Source organism: Phasianus colchicus, chromosome 6, assembly GCF_987193195.1.
Source record: "Phasianus colchicus chromosome 6, bPhaCol1.hap1.1, whole genome shotgun sequence".
Lineage (NCBI taxonomy): Eukaryota > Metazoa > Chordata > Aves > Galliformes > Phasianidae > Phasianus > Phasianus colchicus.
Window position 1 is genome coordinate 44,319,204 of NC_143441.1, and position 20,456 is coordinate 44,339,659.

Sequence of the window (20,456 nt, forward strand, 5' to 3'; positions counted from 1 at the left end):
TTTAGAAATGTTATTGTATCCAATAGAATCCTAGAATCACGCAATGACTTGGGTTGGAAGGACCTTTAAAGATGATCTTACTTACCTCCCCTGTTGTGAGCAGGGTTACCGCCCAGCAGTTCAAGCTGCCCAGTGCCCCATCCTACCTGGCCTTGAACACCTATGGGAATGGGCACATCCACAGCTTCTCTGGGAAGCTTGTACTCACCACCCTCTGAGCAAAAAAAAAAATCCTCCAAAACTCTAATCTAAATCTCCCATGTTCAAAGTTAAAGCCATTCCCCATTGTCCTACCACTATCAGACCATTTGAAATTCGGACCCTCTCCTGCTTACAAGCTTCTCTCAAACACTGAGAGGCTGCAGTGATGTTTCCCAGAGCCTTCTCCTCTCCAAGCTAAACAAGCCCAGCTCCCTGAGTCTTTCTTCACATGGGAGGTGCTCTAGCTCTCTGATAATCTTTGTGGCCCTCCTCTGAACCTGCTCCATAAGTTCCATGTCTTTCTTGTGCTGGGGCTCCAGACCTGGACACTACTTCAGGTGGGGCCTCATGATGGCAAAACAGAGGGGAACAGTCACCTACCACCCTTGCCCTGCTAGCCACCTCTCTTTTGATGCTGTCCAGGATGCAGTTGGCCTTCTGATCTCCAAGAGCACACTGCTGGCTCACGTCCAGCTTTTCGTCCACCAGGACCCAAAAGTCCTTCTCCATTGGGCTACTCTGGATGAGTTCTCCCAGTCAGTATGCATATCTGGGATCGTCTCGACCCAAGGGCAACACCTTGCACTTGGCCTTGTTGAATCTTATTCAATTCGTGATGGATGGAGATCTGTCAGAAACAGAGAGAACAAACAGCTAGCACGTTCCTCAGCAGAAAAAAGAATGGCTACTAACGATAAGAATTATTAATGCAGGAAAGTCTGTGTAGCTAAGAACATCTCAAAGGAGACCAAGAATGTCTGGGAACATTTGAGACTTAAAAGTGAATTTTTTAAATAGTTACTTATACATGAAAGAAACCAACATAGTTATCTTCTCTTTCTTCTTTATTTTAGAGGTGATTTTGTTTAAACATGGTAGAATATGCTGCTCACAATCAAATCTCTGCCACCAGAAATTACAGCAGTGTAGATTAGTGAATGATATACAGGCAGACCTCCAGACAATCCTGTTATGCTGCAGTGCCACAACCAGAATTAGGAAGCAAAGTCATCACTAGTTTTGATCAAAGAAAGCTCTGAGGAGCCCTTTTGCTTGATCAAGCTTTTCACACTGCAAACTACAGGATGTTAATTAACAATCTTTGCCATCTTTACTTCTCTGATGTAGTTCTTAAATGGTTTCAAAGCTGTTGTAATTCTCAGGAAGAAAATATGAGATAGTTACAGAAAATTATTAGTGAAATAATAGGCTTTATGAGATGACTAACCATCTCTGTTGCTTTCGGCCTACGAATCTGTCAAAAGACCACAGGCCTGAGAGCATCCCGTTGCTGCAGAAGGCACTGGTTTGGCCTCTTTACTGCTTTCTGGGTTACAAATTAATCTTCCAAGTTGTTGGTTTTTTTTTTTTTATGCAATGGTTTCTTGCATGATATTACTGTCTGTTTATTACTGTCACTGTAAGTGAAAAGGCTATTATAAGTTGGTGGAAAATACTTTTGCTCTACTACTGCTTGGAAGATTGAATTTTTTCCTTTGGCTTTATTTATTATTTTCAGACAAGCATAAGAATGAACTTATATATGTAACTTCATGTCTGCAGCATGCAGAGACTTGTAGAACAGAGATTTTCCCTTCAGCTGGCTTGAAGCCTGCTAAGATATCCTCTTCACAGTGCAGCACTATTCGGATACACCAGCTCACAGACTGGAAGAATTAAAGCTTTGTTAGCATAGGACTTTGCAGAACAGTCTGTTGAGGACACAGCTGTACTGCTTACCCAGCTCCAACCCAGGAACTTTTGCACTGTAATCCACTCCTCATGACTGGTACAGACCTCAAGTTTCGTTGTCAGCTGGATTTTTCTCAAGGCAAAGGTAAATGGAGGTGTACAGACTCACAGCCCACAGTGCTCTTTGTGAGATGGGGGCTTACATGAATGTGTGCAATTTCCCAAGTAGCAGGTTTATACAAGGCAAGTGCATGCACTTTGCAAAGCATCTAAACAGCTCCTGGTAGGAAAAGCTAAACTTCTTTCCCTTCACACAGTAAGTTAAAAGATGAAACATTTTATTTTTGGTAGCCCTAGGACACTGTTGATGAGGGACAGCCTGGTATTTGTGTTTGTTATTTTTTGTTTTTTTTAATTTTGGAGAGAGTATTGCCACTATCTCATATAGCCACAGTAAATAATGTAAGTGGAATTATGGTCTACCAAATTTGGATGGTAGCAAACATGAATTAATATCTGAAATTTTTTTTTTTTTTAAAAAGGCCAAATGAAATTGAGGGAGGAAGATATTTTTTCTTTTTTGTATTCCTGAAGAATTTCTTTCAGCATATTTCCCTTTAAGATTAAGAAAATATATTCTCAAGAAATGTTTTGTCATAAATTTAATTCTATTCCTTCTGCCCTTTGGCCAGACATTCAAATCAATCTGCCCCTTGGTGGATAAGTTGCACAGTATTTATCTGTGCCTTATGATGTATGTATCTCATCCTGTTCCTTTTTTAAATTACTTTTTTGTTAAACAAAACATATAGTTCATAGACTCAGAGTGTATTTGCAGGGTGTCATTTAATGTGCCCTTCTGTGAACCTTCATACAGAAAATGTCAGTTACTTACATTGCTAAACCATACAAGACATCACCCTAACAATTCCATCTTCAGAAAGGTTAGTGTATATAAGGCGGTTGATAATGTGTGAATTATTGAGATAACTTATTTGAAAGGTGGTGAATGGGAGGAAAATCTTGTGAGGTGGAGAAATAAGATCTTTTTTAATTGAGTGTTTTTGCAATTCAGAGTACTTTTTAAAGATTAGTACTTTTTAAATATTAGTAACATGAGATTATTGAGTACTATTTTATCTGATAAAAAATTTGTTCATGGTAATAAACTAAAAGAAGGTAGATTTAGGCTGGGTGTAAAGAAAATGTCTTTTACAGTGGGGGTGGTGAGGCACTGGCACAGGTTCCCCATAGAGGTGGTGGATGCCCCGTCCCTGGAGACGCTCAAGAGCAGGCTGGATGGGGCTCTTAGCACCTGATGGAGATGTAGATGTCCTGGTTCATTGCAGAGGAGTTGGACCAGATAACTTTTAAAGATCCCTTCCAACTCCAAGGATTCTATGATTCTGTAATAGAGAAGTATGGATGTATGTAACAATTATGTATGTACTACAGTATTATTTCCTAGTTCTGCACATCTCATTTAATGCTTTTTTATCTGGTTGGTTGATTGGTTGTGGGTATTCTTTATTTTTTTTCATTTATTACTGTCAGTTTAATCAGTGTAGAAATGAATTTTCTTTTTTACACTTTTCCTGGTCCCCATTGTCCTGTTCTTCATGATGTTAGCAGGGTCTTCAAAGGCACCAACTAGGGAATTGTACATATTCTTTTCATTGGCCATGGGTTATCCTATCTAACTTTGAAATAAGTCAGACTAGCAATATCCATGTTCAGGAGACTAGTGTGCAGAAAACCTTCCTTATTAATAATGTAAGATGTAAATTGTCACTGAACTACGTGTAACAGATGTTTTCCTCCTGTCTCTTCCTGTAAAAAAATAGATATTTTTTTTTCCCCAAGCCACTTAGCAAAGTCTCAGAGCCTAGCATAATTATCCATTGCTGCACTTTTATTTGCATTTTATCTTGTGTATTTCTGTTTGCACATACATTTTTTGTGCTGTGTTTTATCTGAGATGACAAACAGCAAGGAACAGTTTTTTTTTTCTTTGTTACCCACGTTGAGGATTGCCATACAGCTGTGAGAGCCCTTTAATTAAGTCAGACTGAGCTACATCAGATGGGCTGGTAACTGAGTGCCCTGTGAAGACAGCTGAGCTGTCGATGCTGAGCTTTAATTAGAACTTTTAATATTTCATCCCTACTGCCCGAAGTGTGACCTGTCAAGCTGCTGAGCGGCTGCCCCTTCTTGACAAAGATGCAGCTCTGAGCCCAGGGCCGATTCTCACATATAATGCAATTTGTGTACAATCACTTGGTGTTTCTCTTGCATTTTCTTTCAAGATGATCTTGTCTGAAAAAGCATAGGAAATCATAGATTTGTTAATGTTAAAGACTGTTTGGACTTGTTAAACGGCCCATGAAAAGCCGCCCCACGTCACCTGACCCTGATCTTTCACAAGTAGTTTGAGAGAGTCTGGCAGCTATGCTTTCCCTAAGATTTGGTTTATTAGTAAATCTTTAGAAGCAAAACAGGCAGCTGGATGCAGGAGAAAGATCTCAATTAAAGCATAGTTACCTGAGATGGATTTAGCTGATTCCATGTTCTTCACTGTCTGAATGGGGAATTTCCTCCTTTCCCTTTCATGTTTTCCCTGCCTTTGTCCCCAGACAGTCCTCCAAACATCGAAGAAAGGAGCATGAGGTGGTAAGGAATGGAGAGGTGTGTGTGGATCATCTGCTTTGTGTTATCCTCTTCAGTTCCTTCTGGGCAGTATCGTTAATTAATACACAATGCAAAGACCTGTTGGCACTAGAAAATAAATACATATGACTAGTAGATTTTCAGATCCAGGCCTTGCCATTAAGTATGTAGGTAGTATTCATTAAAAACAGTGGGGTTTTTTTTCCAGGCTAAATTCTACTTGTTGCTCTCCTCTGATGTGTACGGTTTCTGCATGTCTCCGAATTTATGCTTCAGCTCTGTCTCAGTCCCCTGTTGGTCTACTGTCAATGCAGAGACACCAGGGATCTGTTATGATTCACAGCAGTGAGAGTTGGAATGATTGCTGTCTGAGGTGCTTTTCTGACCCTTTAAACAAAAATCCACAAAAACCAGAGATCCAGGACATATTTTTCAGCATTTTGCAGTACATAGTCATGGAATCATCTGTTTGAGTTGGAAGGGACTCTTAAAGGTCACCTCGTCCAAACCCCTGCAATAAACAGGGACACCTATAGCTCCATCAGGTACTCAGAGCCTTGTCCAGATTAACCTTGAGTGTCTCCAGGAATGGGTGAATAGTGTTCACCACCTCTCTAGACAGCCTGTTCAGTGCCTTACTAGCCTCTGTCAAAAACTTTTTTCTTATATCCAATCTGAATCTTCTGTCTTCTAGTTTGAAACCATTTCCCCTTGTCCTTTCACAACAGACCCTGCTAACGATTGAAGGAATGAAGAATAGTTGGAATAACTGTGAACATAAATAAATCTCTTTGTTCAAATTGGCATGTAGTATTGAGTGAAATAATTCAGGATAGTAGAACTGCTTTGTCAAAAAGAGAAAATTCTGCCTTCGGGTTGTGATCATAACAAAATTTTGTTTAGGATTAGATTACAGTCTATGTAATAGTAAATAATGTTTTTTCTTTTTTTTTTAAGTACCGAGTAAAGATTAAAGTGCTTAAGGGGCACTCAGAATTTGTCCTCAAAACTAAATTTTTTCATCTACGAAAAATTGGTCAACAAGAACAGCACAGTTCTTGTGATTTTGAATTTCCCATTGTGACCTTTGAAATTCTGAAACTGAGAACAGAAACTTTCATGGCTGCCCACTCTTACCAGTTTTCTCAGCATTTTTTTCTAATTAAAATGTGGCTTTAGGATAATTGAACCATCTTGTATATTTTTTTGTTTAATTTACTGAGTTATTTTATTTAAAAATAATCAAGAAATTAAAAACTTTTACATTTCTTTATATCCTTTATATCCTTTATATCTTCTTCATATTCTTTATATCCTTTATAACGGATCCTCTGATTACAAATTTAATTTAGTCAAAAATTCAAAGATTGAATTTTAAACAGAACAAAGTATCTTTTATATACAAAATATTTTTTATATTTTCTCTGTTATTTAAGAGATGACTTTTCTGTTTTTTGCTTGAAGGTTTGCCTAAGTAACAAAAAAATAAGAGTTATTCTCAGAAGTCTATTAAAATACAAAGGGAAATTGATTTCACTAATTTTCTTTCTTCTATGCAAACAGTGCATACATCATTAACATCAAGTTTGAATTTTATCACTCTCACTCTCTGTAATCTCTTTCTCTTGCTTTAATAGTCTAATGAATTGTTTTGCAAAATTTCTGCCAAGCTGATAGTGCCTCTTCAAGCAAAACTTAACAGTGTGAGAATTGCAACCCCCTTACACCTACAGGTTCTGTTTCTTTCTTGTTTTCCTGATGATTTATACCTGGGATAACAAAAATTATTACCATGAAATACTGACCCAGTCCTTTTTTTCTACCTTCTGTTCTCTCTAGAGCTATGTCTATAATGATCCTGTTAGGTACTACTTGATGCAAAAACCCAAAGAAAAAGCAACTCCATTGGCCCACGCATCAACATCTCATCAACAGTATGCTGAAAATCTCCATGGGATGACCTTCAACCAGCCTCAGCCAGACAAGTTTTCAATGGAGTCAGAAGTTGGGCTTGACCAGAAAGCTCTGATGGCTGCACTGCATACGTACATCACTCAGAACTTGTCAGCACAAAGCAATGATAAAAGCTCTCACAGTAGGACTAAAGGGTCACACGTTTATGCTGATAGATTCTACTCTCCTCAAGTTGGTCCTTTTGATGGAAGTTTTTCCAGAGGAAAAGCAGAAGATTTCAAAATGAATAAACTGTTCCAGCCACAGCCTGCCTCTGGAGTGCTAAGGCCAGCCCCCGAGATGCTGAATCATAAATCTGCTTCCCAGAATGATCCAAAGGACCTGCTGAGGGTAGTGGATGGTAAAGTTGGTACTTATTTATTTTATCTTTTCTGAAGTTTCCCTCATGATCACTGAGCTTTTTTTTTTTTTAAAAAATATAAATAGACATTGACATATATCTCCTACTATTGACATATTTCTATCTTTTTACTCAGGGTAATAATGTTCACCATTCTAACGACTCTTCAAACTCTTCAAACATCTACCCACATTCTTCAGCCCACCTTCCATATGCATCCAGATATACATGGCACTCAATAAACCATAGCATTTACGTAACTTGTTATATTTTCAAAGCACCTTTCAAACAATTAGTAATTATGAGTGTATCTTTGCATCTGTTTTTATGTACGCAACCCACACTATATATAGGTACTATAGGCTATCTAGTTTTGTTTAATTTTTATTTATTTATCTAGAACTTCAAGGACAATGGGTAAAACTCAAAGTTAGACTCAGAAATTAACAGTGACATAAATTTTGCACAGTACATATGGAGGGAAGTCTCTCAATTATGCAGGCACACAGTAATACAGGAGTTAGACTTGATGATCTGTATGGGTCCTTTCCAACTCAGAATACCCTATGATTTTATATTCTATAAGATGGAATTAGAGCTCCATTTGGCTGTGCCATCTATTACAACTTATTTGCTGTACTTTCTTTTTTTGCTAATGCAACTTAGCATGACTGGATCCTGATTTCTTTTGTATGTGATAGTTTGACAGATACTTAAAAGAACATTGAGTGCAACATCTCAGAGGACACCATGATGCATTTTAAGTGCAAGGCAGATTGTCATATTATGGCAGGGGATCGGGTAGAGTTTAGAAAATAATTTTCAGTCATTCAGTGTTTCTCCAAGCTAACTAATAATTGGTGTTATTCCAGTGGTTCACGGTGTCTGAAAAATAAAATAATTGATCCTTGACCATTGCCAAGCAGTTACATCTCTTACAGTGCATTTACCACGATCCGAATAGATTTTCAGTGTATACAAGCAGGTTTCTTTGAATCCCTTTTGTAGTTATTATCATCTATAAAGTTTAATGTTCTTAGATTTCTGGTGGTTTTTTTTCCCTTTTTCTTATTTTTATTTTGTAAAACAAAAACAAAAGCAACAACAACAAAAAAAGCCAGAACACATGAAAACATCAAAGATGCGACAGGGAAAGATAATGCTTGCAATCTAAAGGATGCTCAGAAGTGAAAGCATTCTTGGTATGGTGCCCAGAGATAATAGGTTTCAAAGAACGAACTATAATGTAAAATCAAATCCAGGTGGCACTATAAGTCTCTCGCACAGGTTAGACAATTTTGTTGCTAGACTCAAAACAAACTAGGCACATGCTGGTTTCATTATCCTCCAGCTGTTCCACTTCACCTTTCCTAGTAGGTGCCAAGTGGGAAAAAAATGCTTAACACTTAGAGGGAATAACACGTTTCCCAATTCATCGGGTTGTGCTGCTTTGACTTTGCATACATAACATGCCTTGTAGGAGCTTCTTCCATTACATTAGCTTTTAAATGTTTCTTAGACATAAAATTATGATCATTTGAGTAGGAAGCAATATGTATTCCTTTGTATTTCTGAGCCACTTAACAGTCTTATAAGGAAGAGGTGAGGACAGATACGAGTATATTCATAGCCTAAAGTACTGTCTGTTAGAATGATGATGGTTTGGATTCAGATTTGCCTGGATGATATCTTTTTCTGTTTTTAACATATCTCCAGGCTCTCTGGTGCTTCAGGATTTATGTATGGGGGTTTCACACTCTCTTGCATTTTCGAAACCATACAACTGTTCAAAAACTGAGCAGGACAGTTGCACAAGCTCAGTTCAGTACTGCATCTTGTGCAGAATTAGACACAGCAATCTGTCTGGCAGAACAATCCAGAAGGTACTGAGCAGATTAGCACTGAGAATTGTGGTGAAACAGTGGCAGGTGAATTAGCTAACAAGGCACCCTGAGGGAGAAATAGAAGAGAAGGAAACGTGGAGTTATTTTTTATCAGATTTGAAAACAGTTACCTTTAGTAGAAGTATGATGTGTGTGGGTGCTGCCTTTGTAGTCACTGTGCAACCTGGAAATCATTAAGCTGCATTCTGCACCAGCACTATTTAGAATTTTTCTGCTTAAAATTATTGGTTCTAGTATACTCAATTCTTTTCTATATTAAGTATTGCAGAAGATATCTCTCCACTGCTCTGCTAAAGTCACAAAATTAGTAATACATATGTTTTTGTTTTTTCCAAAAATAGCACGTTTCCATATTTATAGAGCACAATTATTTGTGCATGTTCTGTGTCTTGCAAAGCTGTGGCCACCAAGCTGGCTGATGCTCAGCTGCTGAGGACAGCTGATGTGTGTTGAACAGGATGGTGGGTTACAAACGAACAGTCTGCCCTGTCGGACTGCTGGTCGCAAGGAGGAAGTGGCGTGTTATGATTTCAACACAGTTACTGCTTCTGCACCACTTGTTGAGCAAACTGACTGTAGCAGTTGTCCCAGTAATGTATGGAGCATGATTTATGTGGTGTGCAATAAAAGCCATTTTTTCCCTTAGTAAGTTGTTATTGTTACTGAGTAAGGAGAGTTCAAACGTTGAAGCTGATATTAAAAATTATATCAGCTGTGATATATGTGCTTTTAAGGTCATCACAGTTCTGTGGTAAATATGAAAGGCAACTTGCCTTCTTCATTTCAGAAGACGAAGCCGAGGCAGAAGTACAGTAGTACAGAAGTTTGCAGTACAGGCAATCTGAAGCATGGCTGAGCATTGCTGACTTCACTCCCATAATGCTGGTGGGAGAATATAAAGGCTGTACAGACACATGTTCATGCTCAAGTGGATGCTCCTGAAGTGCTGTGCCATTGGAGTAGCCCACTGCTTTTTGATCTTTCTGCAACAATCTTTTTAGATTGTTTAGATTTTAGAAAATTCATAGTAATTCCTTTAAGTTGTCCAGAGATGCTTTTTAAGTAGATGCATTTATATTTGTGTGTATCAGCCATATCATATTGCTTTCAAATTATTTACAAAAATGAACCAGTACCATAATATGAAGTGGACACAGACACTTTAACAGCATTTCAGTAAACTGGGAAGACTCTTTGTGTAGACCTCAATTTCACCGGGCTGTTATAGACCTTTTGGTGACTCTTCCTCTCGATGTGAACATGATACTCCTCGTACTTACTACCTTTGGTTGCTGCCTTCTGTCCTCAGCATTTTAATTCACACTTGCTCTTTAAAAGCAGCCTAAGTTTTCACTTACATTAGCACAAGTGTGGGTGTTGTTGACCAGAGTAGAAATAGCAGCAACAGAGGAATAGGAGGCTTCTCTATAACATTTTTTTAATGAAACAGAAGGACTTGCAGTGAGCTTGTTAGTAGTAACTGAGGTACAGCCAGTGGCCATTCGGTTTCTCATTTGATTGCTCTCCATCTTTCATTTCCTTTTTTATCATTTATTTATTTATTTATTTATTTGGAGGTTATTGATGATTATCCTTTGGAATTGGACTGCTGAGATAATGCTTGGCTAAAGTAATAAATACGAAGAGCAATAGGCTTGGAAAAATGAAATGGAGTGGAAATGACATTGACTACGTGTTGCTGACTTAGCTCAGTGTTTGGTTCTGACAGCTGGCTGCAAAGGAACTGAAACAAGCAAACAAAAATTCAGTAGTGCTACTTCAGTAGAGCTCTTTTAATTATACGTTACCTGAAACATAATTCTGCTTTAAGATTTCTTTTCTGATATTGATGTAATGGCCAGTAACTAGCTTGCATAAAACTTAACAGGCAAATGCAGAAGGAAGTTATTTTTCTGAGGTTTAAAATTTACTTTCATCTTGGAAACCCCAGGTTGCTGATTTTTCAAATTAGAATTCTGAGCAACTTTAGACTTGTTTCTGCTACTGAATTCCTGTAATTTGAACTAACTTATCTTAAATGAATGAACACATTTTATACAACTTTTACTCAGTTGTTTTTATCCTTGTTCTATTTGCTAAAATTTCTTTGAAGCGTCTCCTCATGTAAAACTTTGTAGTATGTTAAACACTGAACTACTTCAAAAATATAATTTCTGGGTAAGATGTTTCCTAGCAGCTTGAAAATCACAATAGCAGAATGGCATTTTTTTCAATGTTATGACTAGAATCAGGCATCCTAAGGCTAGGGAAAATAAATGTAGGTTCTGTTCTGAAGCTGAACAAATTGAAAATGCTTCAAAACTATTGTTGGGAGGTGACTGAGTGACCCTAAATCAGTTAGGAACAGTTAGGAAATTCATCTGGATTGTGGGAAACTCATGTACAGGTCTCCAATCTGCTATTCCTCTTTTGCCTAGAAGGGAATGACATTAATCAATGATGTGTGTTCTTAGAAAAAGTTCTTAGTTTGCTTTTGTTCTTAAAAATCATTTGCTTTTCTCATAGACAATTTCCATGACCATTCCACCTTTACAAAAGGGCTTAGAAAATACAGAGGTGGATCCCACATCTGCAGTAAAAATGATTCTAAATATTATTCTAGAGGTATTCAAAAAACTTCAAAATTTCATTCATAGATTATTAACTGCTGTACTTCATAGGTTATTCATACCAATGGAGAAATGGATAAAAGCTCTTGAAAAAAATACTCATTGAAATCACTGTAGTTTTCATTCTGATGTAGATGCACAGATGTCAGATAGTCAGACTATTCCAAGAATATTTTTTCCTGCTGCAGTGCACTTGCAATGTGTTTTTATGCACTTAAAAAGTTTTAGTTTTGATTTTGAACTGACATATATTCTGTCTTTTCTTTGCTGACTTTATTACTTTTGCTTCAATAATTCAGGTTTTTCTGTCATGTCATTTTATTGGTCGATAGTTCTATAAAACATAAGAACAGAAGTGATACCTAAGCAGCAACAAGACTTTAGTAGTAACCTGGCATGCTGGTATTTCTTATAGCTTAATTTCCTGCATTGCTGCTTTGTGTAACACCCTCTCCTAATGGCTGTCCTCTAAATAGCTACTTGTGATTCCCAGGAAAATTTCTTGAATTCAATTTGATCATGGACTGGAGAATTTGGCATAGATTGTGGGATTTTGTTTTCAACTCTCTCACTTAACATTTTTCCTGTACTGTGCTTTTAAACACAACTTCAAACACTCTTCAACTCACAATAAACCTACTATTTAAAATACTTAAGCTATGTTGGCTCTTACTGACTAAATAATCCAGGGAAAATAGAGTTACTTTAGTTGGTGAGTTATGGGGATCAGGCCATGGTTTAGTGGTGGATATCTGTAGGTAAAGTTGGTGGTTGGACTTGGTGATCTTCTAAGTCTTTCCCAACCCAGATGATTCTATGATTTTAACATTGTGGGATCAAAAAGAAAATGACAGAAATGTCCAATGTCTTGGCCTCTTTTCCTAATGACAAACAATCCTGGGTTCGTGTCCCTGCAAAATCACAAGTGTTCTGCCTTTTCCCTAGAGTACAAAAGTGTCTTGCTACTATTTCTTACCTAATGCTGTGAGAAACAAAACCTTTTATTTTGCCTTTCTTCTTTGAGTGTTTTAATCTTTGTCAGACTGGGCATTAGGAAAAATATTTTTACTGTGAAGGTGCTCACAGACTGGTGCAGATTTCCTAGGTTTGATGCCTCAGATCCATTAGTGTGGAAGAGACATTTGGATAATGCTCTCAATAACATGCTTTATCTTTTGATTAGCCTTGAGGTGCTAAAGCATTTGGCAACATTGCTAGAAAAGGTTGGATATTGCCTTTAGACTGTTTATGTAGAAATTTATACATTTAACAGTCTACAACTTGATGTTCTTACACAAGTGAAAGGTTTCTTGCATACATATATGTGATAAATTTCTAAAGAATATGACTAAGCAGAACAGAGGCATGACTAGAAATGGTTTTTGAGATGCCAGAGGAAGTCCTTAATTAATTAAAAGTGTTTATTTATCCAATAGAGATTAGTCTGAATTTTACAGTTACTTGGAATGGAACTAAATGATATATGCAGTCAGAGAGGTAACTTTCCTGAATGGCTGCTACACTACATCTTCTAGTTCATCTCTTACATCTACTGTCCTTGAATTTTCTCATCTTCAAAACCTTTTTCACATCAGTGTTGGCTCTGGTGTTGGATTGTTTTGTTTGTTTGTTTGTTTGGTTTTTTTTTGTTGTTGGTTTTGGTTTGTTTGTTTGCTTCCTAAATATATGTTCATTTGATTTTCTTGGTCTGGACTATCAGCTTAACATTTATTTCCTTAATATGATTTATAAGACGTTTTCCCCATGCTGTTCATAGCTGACAAACCAAAACAGTGTTTGGTGAAGTTCATTTTTGTCGAAATGTTTACTTTACAAGATAAACCATTATGATTTAGAAGATTTGTTCATTGCATATATATTTATGAAATGTTTTTAGTTGAGTGGAGCTTTTTGATTGAATGACAAAATATCTGACTGCTTTTTTTCCAAAACTGTATACAGCTGCAGAAACCAAATTGACAAAGAAACCCGACATCTAATAGATACTATTGTATTTGCTGTATTTAGGTACTGCTTTTTAGTGCAGTTCAAAAAAAAAAAATTGAGTTGTGTTAATACATCAGTTTTTGAATCCTTTTGGACTAGGAAATGGTGCTGAGTTTGTAAAGAAATGAAAAGTTTATATTCATCTCTGTAGGACAACTTGTTAGGTTGTACTGGCATAGATTCACTATCAGTTTAGATAGTAACCACATAGACTACTATTCAGTCATAAACTGTAACATCCATTTTTAATACCATTTTTTTTTTCTGAGGACATCAGCTAACTTCAGTTTATGTATTGGCTCCCTGAATTTGTATGCACTTCTGAAAAAAAAGTCAGTCTTCAAAAAGGAAAAGATATCTTTCAGGAAATACTAAAGATATTTCTGATACAAGCACATATACTCATTGAAAACAGCTGAATCTTGTGCTTATGTTGTTTTGTGATCCAGAAACACTTATTAAAGGTGTACTGAAGGACCTAGAGAAACACCAGGTGAATGTGGAGAATCTCAGCTCAACTGAACTGGATGAAATCGCTGATACTATTGCTAATGCAATTCAGACTGCTGGCATTCAGGAAAAAACAGAAGATGGTGCTGGAAAAACTCGAGAAGAAAAAGCAGAAGCAAAAATTAAGAAAGGAGATGCTCAAGGAAAGGCAGAAATTCATACTGGATTAATGGAAAACAGTGTTAACATACCAGGTATTGACTGTAAGAATTGAGTACAGTGAAGGATAGCGAGCCTCATTTTCCTTTGTTTTACATTAGTGCTAGCCATTTTTTTAAATTGGTTTTAAGGAAGACAAAGGGGGAAAGTTTTTGTATTTTTTTCTCAAAGGCTGCAAAGCATTAGCTTTGTTGTTTTCTTTTTATGATAGATACTTTATTTACCTCAAATACATCTGTTTGTGAACACTTGATCTTCAAGCTTCACAAACAAGATAAACCTACACACTTGGTTATATTGAAAAACAAATTGCTTAATGCTGTGTGGTCTAATTTCCCATTCTTTAAAATGAGGTGTTTAAGCAAAAGGAAAATGAAAGATGATTGTATTCCAAGAATGTGTTTCAAAATATGTGTAGTAAATAATTGAATTTTACAGATAATCATTCCATAATGTACCACAATTGCTTGGCAAAAGAAAGTCTTAGGTACACGTAGAAAACAACTTGTACCTTTACATGCTTAGGGAACATAAAGAGTTATGATTATTTGCTTCATTCTGGACATATATTTCCATGGTAAAGCAGATTTAGGACCTACAGTATATAGCATTAATGATCTGATATCACAGCAGAACTTAAATTTCCATTTACACATTCTTTACTTTAGGAGTGTTATCACATCTAGTACACCAAAGTACAAGTGACATCAGTGATTTTAAATTATTGTCTTCTTTTCCTCCCAAAAGTATGAGGATGATTACAGTGGTGATATACTGAAAACCTCACTAGTGAGAGACATTCTGGTTATTTTAATTGCCAGTTCTACAAAAGATAAAAATGAGCAGTTTTGAGGATTTGTGCTGGGAGAAATGAATAAGTCTTAGTTCATAAAACAAACACCCAACATTGATTGAGGTTAATGAAGTGACTGCATATCATCATTGTAGTTAAACTGTAACATGATTTTGGTAGACAATATAATTTTTTTTTTTTTCCCACTAAAATGTGTGAGGGGTGTTTATGCTTCTTTTTTCTTTAATGTAAAAGCCCATTCAGCCAGTTAGAATAATTTTTGATTTTTTCTTAGATATCAATAAACTGATACGAAGATCAGACACTTAATTAGCAAAATAACACTATTAGATTGGCTCTTGAAGTACTCTGTCTATTGATCTTGCATTAATTTGCTGTCAAACTGAGGTTAGAATAACAATACTGAATTATACAGTGCTCTTTAGTCTGCCCTTTCAGCTTTGATGTCTTAATGTTTAAATTGCATGAAAAGGCCACCAGTACAAACAAAGAAGCCTTAAAGCAGTGTTTGTTTCACGTGTGATGTTTTCTCTTCATAACTGTGTATTTATGCTTTTCACATCCCACAGACAATGGAATGCATGAAGCCAGTGCCAGAACTGACCAAGAGGTAGAGTACCAGTATTTTAACGAAACATTCCATCCCAGAATATCAGGTTTTTATACAGTGAAGGTCAAAACCACATTTTTGAATCATAAAAACTGTTTTGTGTCTTGTGCAGGTACAGTTCATAATCACGGCATAAGAAATTTTTTGTTGATGCATTGAAATTTTAAATGGACATTTATCTAACCCTTAACTAAGATGGGTTCCAAAATAGTAGGTCAAGTCCTTTTTTTTTTTTTGCCTTTCTTTCAGCTGTAAATGGTCAGAAGTCATAACAGATTCCAAAGCACAGATAAATTCAGGCTCTTTCCCTGGTTAGTGAATTTGGAGCTGAAGTGTTCTACTGAAAATACTTTGCTTTCCTCTGCCATATGGCTTCTGGTTCTGGGGAAAGTAAGCATCATTGCTGAGATACCTGGTTTTGAGAAGCAGTTGAGTAAAACATGCTCTCTCTGAGGACAACTATATGTGGGAGGGTTCAGAATTGTTTCTCCTTGCATGGGACCTGCTGTTCCTCAGTTTTTCACATTACAGTTGTTCCAAATTTTTTAATATCAGAGATGATTCAAAAGTTTTAGGCATTAAAACTCTTCCCAAGGTGGTAACATCAGATTTTGGATTCTAATCCAAATAACTTTACTAATATTCTTCATGAACTTTGAATCATACCCTGTAGACTTGTCCTATATTTATCCATTTATTAGGACTATTTTTCATTCTTTTTATGGGTTTCATGGAGCAAAAAATACTCAAGGAAATATTTTTTAAAAACTGCAGTGAAACTTTTCCTGCTATATGCTCTGTCAAAAAGCTGCAACAGCTAGAGTCAAAAATGAGTAAATCCTTTTCTGTTTGCAGTAAAATCTCTTCAATAGCTGTCCATCTACCAAGCAAGGCAAACACACAGGTGGACAATTTGTCAGGAGTTCTAACCACCCACATGAAATTCTTCAGGGGGATAAAGTGGTGCATTCATGATTGATTTATAGAGGATCCCATGACTGAATTTATTGGTGACAGTTTGAACAGAGAAGGTGAAAAAAATGTATTTGACACAGAGTACGAAGTGCCCATAAGCCATCATCTCCTCCCAAGTCCTTGGCTGCAATAAGGTTTTATATAATTAATCCAGCTAATGAGTTATTCCAGGGAATTGTTTTGACGTTTGCTCATTTCCTTGTTGTTTCAGTTTATTAAACAGATTTTCTCTGAGTAAAAATACTGTGGTATTTGAATAAGAAAATAACTTTAAAATATTAAAATCTTTCACCCATGTTAAATCTATTGAACGGTGCAGTGGCATAATTTAATGTTCATTTATTATTAATGAATAAATATTTTGTTCCTGCATAGTCTTGAAGCATGCAGTAATAACTAAAATGACCACAGTCTATGAATACTCTAATATATCAATATAAACTTGAAGGAAAATATCCAGGTTTTTTCATTATAACACATTTAGTTTTACAAGTAATAATATTCTTTTAATACAGGAGAACACTGCAAAATTAATTAACTTCTTGAAAAATAATGCATTATCGGGAAATATGCCTAAAGACTTAATACATGAAGAACCTACTAAGTCAGAAATCAAGAAATCTGAAGATACTGACTCTTCTTCCTCAGAAGAAATAAATGCTGGTGTGGAAAATGTAAAAAGTGAGACTTTCTCCAGGGAGCTGACAGCTGCAGAGAGCACTGAATCTGTCTCCAAAGACCCAAGTGAGACCCGCTACTGGATTAAGAACGCTTTAACGAAGGATGGAAACTCCTATGAACAGCCTGAGAAAAATGCAGGACAAGGCATACAGCTTGAAGTGAAGTCTGCAGAGGAGAAAGAATATGGCTATATTGTGACAGTGAAAGAGTAAGTATAGCAGCCAATTTGAATGAATTTTTAAATGTATAAAAGATGAAGTCATTGCACCTAATGAAATATGAATGCACAAGAGGAAAATGCCACAGGCTTGATTTTTAATACATCTGAAACTGTTTGCTGCTGGTTCAGTACTTTGATGAAAATATAAGAAAACAGTTCCTTTTTTTTTTTTTTTTTTTTTTTTTTTTTTACAGTTACCTTTCCTCCAGCATGGAAGATACTTAGTTTTGTAGGTCTTTTGCTTAGACTTTATCTTCTCATGTTCAAGTGACCTTCCAATATGTCAGTAAGTGTGCTTATACTTAGGATGTGCTCTTTAAATATTTGACTTGAAAGTGGCCTAAATATCAATGCCTGAGTCATTCTTTGAAAAAATGGCACACAATAATAAAGCACAGTGTTTTCTCTGTGGTTTCATTTTTGATCAGGGAAAAAAAAAAAAAAAAAAAAAGGAATCTAAACCTCCCATATGCAGCTGTTTTAGAAAGAAAGACCTAATTATTTCAGGTCATGTCACTAATGAATTTGACATTTCATGCTATATTTTCAAAAGGCAACTTTTTCCACTAGTGATAGACAGTTTAACATAGGAGCATTTGGGAGCTTAGAACATTAAGAGTGCTTTTACATCCTTATCCTCCTGTAAGAGCAATGTTATATTTGATTAGCCATCCTAACTCAATTTGTCTGAGAAGCTAGGAATTTCTAGAACGACCTTACAATTCTCTGCTTTTTTTATTGAGAAACAGAGACAGAAACTTCTGTAGCACGGATAGACTCTTTTGTTCTTATTGGAATTGAAGGCAACAGGACTGCTAAGAGTTCTTGTTTTGACCACACTCTGTTGTTTCTAAACACTTGTGGCTGGGTACCAGAAAGAACAGCTTTCTCACAGGGGTTGCACTTGAGAAAGATGGGATCACAAAGAAAAGATGATATTTTGGGGGAAGAGATTTTATGTAGCACATGGAGGGAGCAGGCTGTAGAGAGGAGAGTGAAAGCTGTGGCTTGGCAGTGTGCAAACATCAAAGAGACAGAGAAAGACAGAGATTTTTCAAAAAGTAGGGAACAAATACCTGCTTTCAGAGATAATGTAAGGAATATATTCATAAGGACTCAGAGGTTACCCTGCAGGAAATAAAAGTTATCAGAAGTAATCAGAAATCCTGAAGGAGGGTGCTCACTCTTTGGGGGTTTTGGAGTATCTGCTTTAAGGAGAGTCCCAAATGATTTGGCATCCTCTTACACTTCTGTTAACTTGCTTGTGTGTCAGTTGTTCATCACTTAATCATCAAGAGCTTTGGATTTAATTAACCAGATTAAACATTTTGCAACTATGAGTTGTTTTCCTATAACATGTTAAGTCTGGATGACTGGTTACTCCTGGAAACTGGAGCCTGGCTAACTATTCTAAACAAGCTCTTCCTAGAGAAAGCTAGTTATTAGCAGATTATTCTTCCAGTCTTTTGTTTAGGTCACACCATTTGTCCTTCAAGTAGTTTGCCAACAGGGCACTTGGGAGTCTCCTGAGTTATTGAAACCAGTTTACCAGAAACTGATGGGAGACTATTTTAACCACACCTCTGTGTCCTGCATATGAATGCTATGTGAAACAGTAGAAACTACTTTTTATCACAGCTCAGTGCTATTTCTCCCAGCTCCAATCAGTCTGGAAGGCACCGTAAGGTCCCACTGCCACTGTCTTGACTTACTTTACTCATGAATTCTCTAAAATTTTTATACTCTATGCTCTGAATTCCAGTCTTCGCAGCATGTAGATTGTCCACTCATCTTACCAGGTTTTCTCCTAGTTAGCTCAGCTAACGTCTATTGTTTTTCAATGGAACTTGCTAGAGAGATTTGTTTGTCTAAATACTTCTGGTTCTGGAGGATTTCACATACACAAATACAATTTACTGTAGTTTTTGTTCAGCTCCTTCACAAATTTTAATAAAAGAAAGACAAAATGTGTAATTCTTACATATTAGGTTATTGCATTTTTAGTCACTTTCAGGCAAGATGCTTTTAGATAAACATGGGGATGTAGATAAAAATGCCCAGATTTTTTTTTTTAATAAATGAGATTAAACTAGTTCAAGTGTTTCAAATATACAAGTTTATTTAAATATATATATATATATATGTGTGTGTGTGTGTGTAAGTATTTGTAATGGTAAGCAGCTTGTTACACAAAGCATATAGTATCTGCATCCAGTTAAATTAACTGATAACTCCTCACTACATTCTTAGCACAATAGGAACTACTGGATCTCATTTTTTCCAAAGTCACTGTAGAGAAGATGAGAATAATGTTTTTTTTTTTAGTTCCTAATCTAGAATGAGTTAGTAATAGAATTAACTGATTAGACTGAGCTAAAGTAAAAAATACACTTTTTTTAACCAGGGTGAAATAGCATTTGAACTACAACAAAACGATTTCATTGCAGTGGCAGATGACTTCTTCAGAACTTCAGCTTCCAAAATGCATTCTTTTTTGTTTGTTTGTTTTGGCGGAGTCATTAATCTTCTTTGTCTTAAGTAAGTTTAATTGTAATGCTAAAGTAAAATGGAAACCTTCTATCTTTTAAAAGCAATTTTTAAAAATATATTCTGAAATTTTGCAAGAATAATAAAAGCTAGGAAATTACATATGCTAAAAATGAACTTGCACACTCTGCAGGAACAATGAAATATGTCCTATAATGGTTGAGGTATCTATTGCTTACTAATATTTCTCATAAACATTTCTTTAGTTCATAAAGTGGCCTTAGAGAGCAATTGGATTAGTGTAGCTGAGAGTTTTAATAAAGACTTGTTTTCATGAATGTTGCTGTAATTGTAACCTTTCTAGGGAGAGAGAGAGGATAGAGAAAGTGATAATGTTCGTTAACTATTACTGCACAGAAGGGAAATGTTAATGTTCCCTGCATTGGTTTGTTTTTATACTGCAAATCAGTACAAAATCAGTCACTGTCTGCATTAAATAAATAATAACAACAAATGGCTTTGCAGTAAGTGTATGCTGCACGTTTCTGTGCATCTGTGCATGTATATGATACTCACACAGTGAAA

The 20,456-nt window shown here is 36.2% G+C and overlaps 1 protein-coding gene across 3 annotated transcripts in view; it reads left to right on the forward strand.

The window, feature by feature from the left end:
- The window catches only part of PTPRN2 (protein tyrosine phosphatase receptor type N2), a 621,494-nt gene that overhangs the window by 220,446 nt on the left and 380,592 nt on the right, over positions 1–20,456 (forward strand). For 2 of the 3 annotated variants that reach the window (XM_031615965.2, XM_031615967.2), the window contains exons 6-9: positions 6,400–6,883; positions 13,865–14,119; positions 15,468–15,508; positions 16,999–17,372. In XM_031615965.2, coding sequence (XP_031471825.2) covers positions 6,400–6,883; positions 13,865–14,119; positions 15,468–15,508; positions 16,999–17,372 — 1,154 coding nt within the window. The remainder of the gene's footprint in view (positions 1–6,399; positions 6,884–13,864; positions 14,120–15,467; positions 15,509–16,998; positions 17,373–20,456) is intronic. The other variant, XM_031615966.2, reaches the window with a different exon arrangement.